Below are 10,772 nucleotides of genomic sequence, written 5' to 3' on the forward strand. Positions count from 1 at the left end.
TCCAGATCCGAATAAGATCTGAGGAGGTAAGATTGAATCCTAATGAAATACATGTGGAACTACTAGATCCGAAAAGAACAAAACAAAAACAACAAGCTGTTTATATGTTAAAAAATGCAATCAGGTCGGATTTTGAATTGGATCAACTCAGGATCTGACTTAAAATGCGGATCTGATTCCAACCCAAATCTAAAAGTAATCCGATTGAACAGATCCGAATCCAATCTGAAAAAATATTCGCATTTTACTTAAAGGATCTATATATGAAAAAAAACATGTCAGACTCGATCGAATATTCGAAACATCTCCAATCCGTTTGCAGCCCTAGACAGTAGACACCAATCACCATATGTATTTCGGATCCTGTTTCAGACTTTATGCATACTCATTCAGATCCGGACTCGGATTCGGATCCATGGCACATATTTCTGTTTTTGGATTTAGATCAAACATGATTCGGCCCGTATCCGATTCCGCCCTTATATATAAGGCCCTCCGGCCGAGATCTGGACTCTAGGGCACACGGAGAAGATGGCGATATCAAAACTCGTGGTCTCCTTCCTTCACCCCTCCTTGTGCTGCTTCTTCCTCCTCTTCGCCTCATTTGTATCCGCTTCGTCCTCCGATGCCCCGTTCTTGATCGTCCACAAGAAAGTCGATCTCTCGAGGCTCAAATCCGGCGTCGAGCGGGTCTCGGTCTCGATCGATCTCTACAATCAAGGAACTGCGTAAGTTTCAGGGGAAATTCTCTTGAATATGAGCTAGTTTTCTGGTTAGGAAATGATGATCTAGGGCATTTTATGGGAGTTGGGTTCGCTTGACTGGAAATAGCCTTCCTATTTGGGTTTTCATGCCGTCGTTCGATGTTTTCTCTGTTTGATTTCGCGATTTCGTGCTTAATTATGGTGATTGTTCGCAGTATTTTGCTTTTATGATGATTCCGTCTCCCCAGGGTTTTGTTTTCGGGAATTTCTTCATAAATATGGTGATTACTTCGGTATTGTTTTTATTGATATAGTTATATTGCTTGTTTGAACTGCGTACTAGGAAGATGTACGGTTTTCATTGGCTTCACTGAGAGTTTGTTAAAATGACGATTGGAAATTTGGGATAAAAAATAGATGAAGTTTCATTGAGAGGAAATATTGTTTTCATATTACTTAGAATATTACAATGCTTTATGCAAAACACTATGAGTTTTTGGATAGCTCTCATCTAACGACTTTTACAACAAACAAATCTCAACCACTTCCAAATTTTGGTTTAGATAAGGATCTTCACTAAAACGGCAACCACATTGTTGCTGAGCATTGGTTTATCTTTAACCAATTAGGTGAGATCTTGATAAGATCTCTAGCTGATATGGTTTATCTCTAACATGCTCCCCCTCAAGTTGGAGCATGGGGATTAATGACTCCCAACTTGCACTTAAGCTGAAGAAACTGATCTCGTCCCAAAGGCTTGGTAAACATATGTAGATTTGTGAGAGTAAACTGAGTTTTGATTGAGCCATTCTGAATTTTTTCCCTTATAACATGGCAGCCGATCTCTATGTGCTTAGTACATCTGTGGAACATCGGATTTGCTGCAATATGTAATGCTGCTTGATTATCACAGAACATTAACATGGGTTTCAGCTTGATTCCTAAGTCAGTGAATAAATATTTCATCCACGTTAACTCACAACTAGCAAGAGCCATCGATCTGTATTTTGCCTCAGCCGACGATCTTGATACGGTTGTCTGCTTCTTTGTTTTTCAAGATATTGGACTCTTTCCAAACATAGTGCAATAATCCGAGGTAGATCTTCAAGTTTTTGGGCATGGTGCCCAATCTGAATCACAATAAACGGATAATAGGAGCTCGCTGTCGGATGACAACAGTATGCCTTGGCTAGGCGTGGACTTGAGATATCGCAAAAGCCTCTTTGCTACATCAAGATGTGGCCTCCTTGGTGTATGCATAAACTGGCTTAAGATATTGACATAATAGGTTATATCAAGCCATGTTATAGTAAGATATATCAATCGACCCACTAGTCGACGATAATAGCTCGGGTCATTCAATGGCTCTCCTTCCTCTAAATTAAGTTTCATATGTTGCTCCATGGGAAAATCCGACGGCTTGGCCCCCAAGTAGCTGTGACCTCCTATTATGTCCAATGTGTATTTATGCGGTGATAAGAAAATGCTCTTGCTAGATCTTGCCACTTTGATTCTCAAAAAATATTTGAGTACTCCTAGGTCCTTGATGCGAAATGCATTGTTTAGAAGGACCTTTAGTTGATTGATCTTTGCATAGTCATCTCTAGCAATGATAATATCATCGACATATACGAGAGCAAAAATACATTCATGCTTTGTGAAGTAAGAAAACAATGAATGGTAACTTTAGATTGGGTAAAACCAATCTCTTTAAGAAAACTAAAAAATTTTGTCAACCAATTTTGAGATGACCATTTGAGGCCATAAATGGATTTGTTGAGCCGACAAACTTGTTGCTCCCCCTGTCGGCTAAAACCATGAGGCAAATTCATGTAAATTTCTTTATCAAGGTCTCTGTGTAAAAAAGCATTATTGACATCAAATTGATGAAGAACTCAATTTTTAACTGTGGCTACTACCAATAGGCACCGAACAATGGCTAGCTTAGTCACATGAGCAAATGTTTCGTGGTAGTCAAGGCCCTCTATCTCTGTATATCCTTTTGCAACAAGATGTGTTTTATAACGCTCAATGGTCCCATTAGATTTGTACTTCACTTTGTAAACCCATTTGCAAACGATAGGATGTTTACCGGGTGGAAGATGTGTAACCGTCTCGAGGGCTCAAATTTCGGCCGCCATCGCTTCCTGCCAATGAGCAAACCCTATAGCTTGGGCAAAAGTCTGAGGTTCAGGGTTTTTGTTAATGGCTACAAGCAAAGCACAATGAGATGGAGAGAAATTTTCACATGTGAGGTAATGAATAACAAGATACCTTATACCTTTCTGGTGGTTGACACTCTGAGCATCCGATGTGAGCAAGTAAAATGCAGCGTAGCATTTATAATCTTTGAAATGAGTAGGTTGAGTTCTCTCCCTTGAGGATCATCTGATTGGAACAGAAACAAGTGGTTCTGACTGGGTCAAACTAGAAGGAGTTGGATTGATTGAAAAGGTAGGAATAAATTCAGGTGGATTGGGACAATCTTGTAAACTCGGCATGCTTTGATTTAGAGACTCTGGTGTAATGTCATCTTGAGTGGTGGTATCAGTTTCTTGGATTGAAAATGGACCATCTGGTGTGGAATCAAAGAAAGTAATGGGTAGGACAACATCTCCATCATGAGGTGGTGCATATGTATCAAATTGGAATGAAAAAACATGTTCATGAAATATCATGTCTTTGCTGGTGAAAGTAACATGAGACTCAAGGTCATACAAACGATATGCAACTTGGCCATATGGATATCCAATGAAAATGCATTTCCTCGCTCTACTATCAAATTTGTAGGAGTGGTTTATATTGTGAGCATAGCATAAACACCCGGAAACTTTGAGGTGTTTATAATTTGAACTTTTGTGGAACAAGATATCATGAGGAATTCGTCCATTAAGGGCTTTGCTAGGGACACGGTTTATGAGATATGCAGTAGTCATGATACATTTTCTCCAAAACTTGATAGGAAGATTTGCTTGAAAACGCAAGGCCCATGTCATATTGAGAAGATCTCGGTGCTTGCGTTCGACCACTCTATTTTGTTGGGGGTATATACACAACTATGTTGATGAAAAATACCCTGGCTACGAAAAAATGTTTGCATTTCATTGAAAAAATATTCACTCCCATTATCACTTCTAACCTTTTGGATTTGGATTTTAAATTGGGTTTTGATCATAGCAAAAAAAAATCTTGGATAAGGAAAAAGGTTTCGGATTTATAACGCATTAGGTAAGCTCGAGTTGAGCGAGAGTAATCATCTACAATAGTTAGAAAATAATGTGCACCAGATAATGATGGAGTTTGATATCTGTCCCATAAATCAATGTGAATGAGTTCGAAAATTGATGTAGAGTTAATAGCACTATTTGAAAATGGAAGACGTGATTGTTTAACTAAAGGACAAATTGAACATATTCTATCAAACTTGCAAAAAATTATTTTATTAGAATCAACAAGATACTTAAAACGAGAATACGAAATATGACCAAGACGATAATGCCAAAAATGAGTAGAACTGAAATTAGAGAGTGCGACTCCACTCTTGATTTCAAACATATAAAGGCTATTTTGCATTTTACCTAGTCCAATCGCTCATTTTGAGTGACGGTCCTGAAAAATACAAGATTCATTGGTGAAAACATCACATTGTAAATCTTTTGTCAATTTGCTAATGGATACCAAATTTTATTTGAATTTAGGGACACATAAGACATCAGTGAGGCATATTTGTGAATTGATGCTTGCACTATCAATGTGGGTGACCAGAGCAGACAATCTGGTGGGTAATCCTATTGGTGGGAAAATAATGGGTCGTGGAGAATGTAACAAATATAAATTAGAAACTATGTGATCGGTGGCCTTAGTGTCTATTATCCAACAAGAAGAGCAAGAAAGGAAGGCTAAAGTTTTACCTGCTAGATTGACTTGTGGTTCCGGTTTACCTTGTGACATAAGAGTTATGAGATGTTTATATTGTTCGGGTGTGATTTGAGGTATGACAACTCCTTCACTTGATATAGCCGAATTCACCCTTGTACTTGTGTTGCCATTGTTAGTTGAATTTGGATAACCATGAAGTTGATAACATTGAGCCTTGATGTGACCCAATTTATCGGGATGCTTACATTTGGGTCTTGGACGATTTGGACATGGTCTTGGTCGAAAAAAAATTGGATTCATGCCTTTATCGTCCTTATGCTCAATTGTGGCAACCAACATGCCATGTTCATTGGATGACGAAGGAAGGGCTCACATCTCTCTTTGCCTCTCTTCTTAAATGATGATGGCATATGCCTTCAAGACGGATGCAATTGGTTCCATTAAGAGAATCTGGCTTCAAATAGAGTTGTAGCTATCATTAAGTCCCATAAAAAATTGCATCAATCAGTCTCTTTCCTGCATGTCTTGAACTGCCTTCATTGCTCTACAAGAGCAAGTCGGATATGAGACATATGAAGCTAACTCGTCCCACATTCCTTTGAGTTTCGTAAAATAAACGGCAATGGAAGATTGATGTTGTTTGTGGTTAATTATATCAAACTGAATTTGATAGATGTGTGGTGCATTTGATTTCATTCAAGATATTAAATGCAGTTTCTGAATATATAACACTTGAGGATAGATCCTTATGAATTGAGTTCAAAATCTATGAGAGCACCATATCATTTCATCTTTGCCATGCCGCAAACAAAGTAAAATAAGTATCCGATTTTGACACTGATCCATCGATAAAACCGAGCTTATGTTTGGCGCTTAGAGCCATACAAATAGCTTATTTTCATGTCGAATAATTATCCCCAGTTAAAACCTGAGATACCAACACCGTACCTGGGTTGTTTTAGTGATGCAAAAAATACGGGCTAACGGCTGACTCCATTGATGAATCCCCTTCGGTGTTGGTTGATTTCACAGTTTCTGAAGCCATTTTTCTTTGCGTAATTTTGCGTTAAATACACTCCACCATCGCGATTGGATGGGCTGCTGTCGCGAACTGCAGCTTACAAATGGTACTTAATACGGCTTCTCACGTTCAACAATCTTCACACGATCATTTAAATGAATAACATCAACAGGCTGGTGCTCAGTCCAGCAAACAAAACGTTCTATGCAGCGCACAATGTAACAGTGGGATATTAAGATGAACAGAAAAAACGACACCAGCTTTGATACCATGTTAAAATGGCGATTAGAAATTTGGGATAAAAAATAGATGAAGTTTCATTAATAGGAAATATTGTTTTCATATTACGTAGAATATTACAATGCTTTATACAAAAAAAACTATGAGCTTTTGGATAGCTCTCATCTAACGACTTTTACAACAAACAAATCTCAACCACTTCCAAATTTGGTTTAGATAAGGATCTTCACCAAAACGGCAACCACGTTGTTGCTCAGCATTTGGTTTATCTTTAACCAATTCAGTGAGATCTTGATAAGATCTCTAGCTGATATGGTTTATTTCTAACAGAGTTTCTGTGTGTCGTTTGATGTTGCGCTCTTTTGCTCCTAACACTTTGTGATAGGTTACTTTGTTGACTATTTTTGTTTTCTTTTGTTTTGGATTTCATCTATTTCTGTGTTTTATAGACATTACACGATAGGAATCTCTGTAACATCTGTATGCATTTGTATAATTTTCTTTTGCTTCATAAGAAATGCATTTGAAGGTAATGCGTGTGTGCATGCGTGCGTCTACGTTCAGTTTTTTTTTATGTGGTTGAAGTGCATATTGATGTTTGTTGATGCATTTTTTAAAGCAATAAAAGGAGTCTTTTGTGGACATTATTTGGGAAGGAGTGAGAAGGTATCACTCGCTAAGAAAGAAACTCAAGCAAATTAAGTACAAACTAAGTGAAATGCAGAAAGTGATTGTAGTTCAATGCAAATGCTTGTGTCCTGCTTATGCTGATGACATTGCTAATTCTTAGAGTATCTTAACTAGTCTATTTTCCTTAATTGCTGGGAATTGGGATGCTTAATTTCTCTTGATGATTTTCTTGTACATTTACATGTGCATGTGTGTGAGTGGGTGCTCGCATGCTCGAAGGACTCGACTTTATCGTAAAGTTTTGAGTATGTGTTGATTTGTTTGACTTGTGTGAGGCATCAATTAACCATGCTATCTCTGTCCATCTTATCTTAATCAGCCTGGTTTTATTCATTCATTTCTTTCTTCCCGTTGAGACTGAACCAATGTGACAAATCAAAGTTTGTTTAGTCCGTTTTGATTGTGCAATTAAAGTAAATTGGTATGCGTGGATTATGACCGTATATCTAGTATACATTAAAGATGATTCAAGAAAAAAAGTTTTGGCAACTGGATTGGAATTTTCTGCCAAGTCTTAACAATATGGGAGTGCAGTTCCTTGTTGTTACATCAGTTTTACTCTTATAATCAATGAAAAGCACCAATGAATGTCTTGACCAAGGTTTCCAGACTAAGAAGTAGAAGTGGGAAATGATAGGGGAAGCAGAAGTGAGACATTTTAAAATTTATAGGAAGCGAGAGGCGAAGTATCAATTTGAAAGCGAAACAGGAATTGAACAAGAAGAAAATAAAAACTAAAATAAAGTTGATTATTCTTATATTTCATGATTTTTCAGTAAAATAATTAATTTTTTGTTAAAATCTAACAATGATGGTTACCGATTTAGAGAAAGTACATGGGAAGTGAGTAGAAGCATGAGAGGAAGCACATGGAAAACATGAAAAAAAATGTGAGAAGCATATGGGAAGCATGGACAATGCATGTGGGAAGCATACAAGAAGCATGGAGGAATCGAGATTCTCTTGAAGTTTCGGAAGCGAGGAGTATTGTGCTTCCCACCTACTTAAGAGGCTTCCAGTAACATTGGTCTTTACCAATGAATACGATAAGCTACAAAGAAGTTGATAGTAGACTTCCTTTCAGATTAGATTTTCTAGCTGAATTTATCTAAACTTATGTGTACCAGCTAAGAAAAAGGCTTTTGTGATTGTACTTCATGTATATCCAAATAATTGTAAATGCTTTTAAGTTTTAACTATTAATAGCACAAAGATATTTACAACTGTTGAAATAACTGTGCCTAAACAAATATGCTGATGAAAATATTTTAGGCAACTCGAGTTGTTATGGCTGACTGTCTACGAACCCACCTGCCAATGCACCTTTAGTAGACTCTCTCTTTCTCTCATGTTTAAAAGTATATAAATACCCCTTATGTAAACAAGAAAAAGGAATTATAACCAAAAAATTTCCTTGGTATTTTTAAATTCTTACAAAGAATATCTAGTTTGCACCAGACCATCATCACTTTAACATACGTGTGTGCATGCATGCACAAAAACGTTGACTGGCAATTCCATTATCGTTTTCTTGATTCTACCCTTGTTATCAATTTGTATAATCTGTGTTGATACTTCATAATCAGCTATTAGCTGTTTTGTATATTTGAACGAAATAATGAAGAAAACAGAGGGGCATTTATGGCCCAAAGTTTGAGACATGCATATGGGATATGTAACATGGGCATCTGATAGTGTTCTGCTTTAGAAATGGACTTAGTAAAGAGGAGAGTGGAACTTAAGAAAATGAATTTGCTTAAGAAAAAGATGTGTAAAGAGATGTTATTGTGTTGTTCTCTTCTGAGGTATAATAGAAGATTTGACTGCTAAGTGGAAAATCTGATTGCTCCAACATCATTTGCCTTATCATTATCTCCTTGATGGGAAGTAGGTCAAAATCCATGATCAATACTAATCACTGGGAAGAATATAAAAGGATTTGGAGGTGTGATTCTATCCTCTTGGTAGAACTGGAGTGGTGGAGAACCGAGTCTTTGGAATTTCTTCCTTTTGGTGGGAAGTGCTGTCTTGCATTCATGTTGTATAGGATGTAGATGAGTATATATATTTTTTCTTAATGTTTTTCTTGAAAATCAAGGTGACTGCTTGGGGAACTCTTGGACATAGTGGTGCACCTGGTCCTACTTTTTAATCTTTCCTCACTTGTTCGTATATCTTTAGGCAGGTTGTCCTTGCTATAATAAACAAATTATGCCGTCTTCCTTCTGTAAGCATGGTCTGATTTACCCAGACAACCTGTTTGTGTTGCAAGATTTTGACCAAGAATGATGTTCAAGCTATTTCTTTTAAATGTGCATCCGTTTTGGTTCCTTTCTTCACCCTCCCTTCTAAAGCAAATTGGAGGAAATGTTTTATAAAATGAAGTGAAGAGTGCACCAGAATGGGCAACAAAGGCTCGCTAGAAATCAGACACACAAGGATGATGTATCGAATTTCAGACCCCACCCAATTTACTAATGTGAAACCATTCAAACTCTTCTCTAGATCATGTAGTGGAGGTAGAGGCTTCTAATTGTTGGCATAAAAGTAATGACAATGATGAAATATTCTCTGGCTATACAGATGCCAACAGGAAACTTCTTCCCCTCACAAATGCCAAAGAGGTGCTTCTAACCCCAAGTGTTTTTTTGCAAATCAAGCTACTTTCAAAATTGTATGCCTTTTCTCCTTGGATTCTTCGTCCCAAATGGTTTGATTTTAAGTGAAAGCCAGACAGAAGTTTATCAGGACTAGCCCCCCACACCCAAATATTTGTCCCATCCATGGCTTGAAAAGAGCATGATAACACTATTTAAAGCAGTAATGTGCAATAGCATCCCTGTCTAGAGCTTGGAACGTGAAACCCTGTGTCTATCCTCCTAAGACTATCTTCAGAATTCCAGCCCTGCCTCTGCACCCCCACCCATCGACCCTCTTACTGTCTCTGTGTTACGTCTATGTTAAGCAGTAATTTGTAGATTGTACTTTATTTTGATTCCTGTGGCAATGCTTGATGGGTTTGATTGCTTCTGCCTTTAATCAAGTACATACAGACATGGTTTAATTTAATAATGGCTTTTTAACCATGAACATCCATCTTTATTAGGGGAGCTTCAGGAAAACTAAACTAGATCAGCTGACGTTCTGAAATCATGAGCAGTAAATGTTGTGTTTGCAATACTTGTATTGATCTACTTTTTCTTTGATGCTTGCAGAACTGCATATGACGTAAGTCTTAGTGACAATAGCTGGACAAAGGACATCTTTGATCTTGTGACAGGTAGCATGTCCAAATCATGGGAACGGCTGGATGCGTAAGTTGTATGATGATGAAATTCAGCGTTTCCCAACATTCGTTTGTATCCATCTGAAACCTTTATGTTGTCACAGTGGTGCTTCTGTTTCACATTCCTTGGTTCTAGAGTCGAAGCAGCAAGGTGTTTTCTATGGCACTCCGGCAGTGGTTAAATTCCGTGTGCCTTCAAGAGAAGCACTGCAGGTGTGCTTCCCTTCTCTGCTGAGATACGATATTGTGTGCTTTTCAGTGTCTGATTTTGACTGTTTACTGGTTCAAGGAGGCGTATTCAACCCCCATTCAACCTTTGGATATCCTTGCAGAGCGGCCTCCAGAAAAGAAATTTGAATGGGTGAGCTTCTTTTAACCATGAGCGCGGAGTTACATTTTCAGTTTCGAGTTTCCTTTTTTTGTGTTAACATACTATGACACTCTGCTTGTTGTTCGTTGTTGCACGTCGTTGATTGTTCTGCAATCTCTGGAAATTTCTCAGGCCAAGGTAAGGATGGTAACGTTCGTATAATCTTAGCGGCTAACATTTTAGTCTGTCCCCACTCATATAAGGCAATTCCTTTCATGCAGAGACTGTTAGCCAAGTATGGGCCGCTGATATCAGTCCTCTCGATCGTTGTGTTGTTTTTGTACGTGATCATCAGCCCCTCAAAGTCTGGTGCGGCAAAATCAAGCAAGAAAAAGCGTTGATCATGGAGGTCCTGTTAAGCTTTCTCTTGGTTTTAACTTTGAAAAGCTTTGTAACAGAATTTTCAGTACGTGATGAACCATAGTTAGCCTAGATCGCTAGGTTCACTTTTTTCTCTTTTCCCTTGGTTTTCTCCGAAGTTTAGAAGGCATAGACTGCAGCTAAGCCGATTTTGGGCTAGAACTGTGGAGGTGTAACAAAAGAATTTTGGGCTAACTTGATAAGGAGCCTCTTGATAGACAA

At 37.9% G+C, this 10,772-nt stretch overlaps 1 protein-coding gene across 1 annotated transcript; it reads left to right on the forward strand.

Moving 5' to 3' along the window:
* Positions 1-499: 499 nt before the first annotated feature.
* LOC149851491 (translocon-associated protein beta (TRAPB) family protein) lies at positions 500-10,772 on the forward strand. Its single transcript, XM_090000930.1, has 5 exons — positions 500-728; positions 9,750-9,848; positions 9,925-10,033; positions 10,110-10,181; positions 10,412-10,772. The coding sequence occupies exons 1-5, from the start codon at positions 532-534 to the stop codon at positions 10,529-10,531; spliced, it is 597 nt and encodes a 198-aa protein (XP_089857056.1). The 5' UTR covers positions 500-531; the 3' UTR covers positions 10,532-10,772.

Source organism: Nuphar pumila, chromosome 1, assembly GCF_984573655.1.
Source record: "Nuphar pumila chromosome 1, dmNupPumi1.hap1.1, whole genome shotgun sequence".
In the NCBI taxonomy this organism is placed as follows: Eukaryota; Viridiplantae; Streptophyta; class Magnoliopsida; order Nymphaeales; family Nymphaeaceae; genus Nuphar; species Nuphar pumila.

What these genes read in the sequence shown, in the direction of transcription:
- LOC149851491 (XM_090000930.1), top strand. Translation starts at nt 532, where the DNA reads ATGGCGATATCAAAACTCGTGGTCTCCTTCCTTCACCCCTCCTTGTGC. An exon ending in TCATGGGAACGGCTGGATGC is followed by an intron (nt 9,849 to 9,924) that starts GTAAGTTGTATG and finishes ATGTTGTCACAG; the next exon opens with TGGTGCTTCTGTTTCACATT. An exon ending in CAGAAAAGAAATTTGAATGG is followed by an intron (nt 10,182 to 10,411) that starts GTGAGCTTCTTT and finishes CCTTTCATGCAG; the next exon opens with AGACTGTTAGCCAAGTATGG.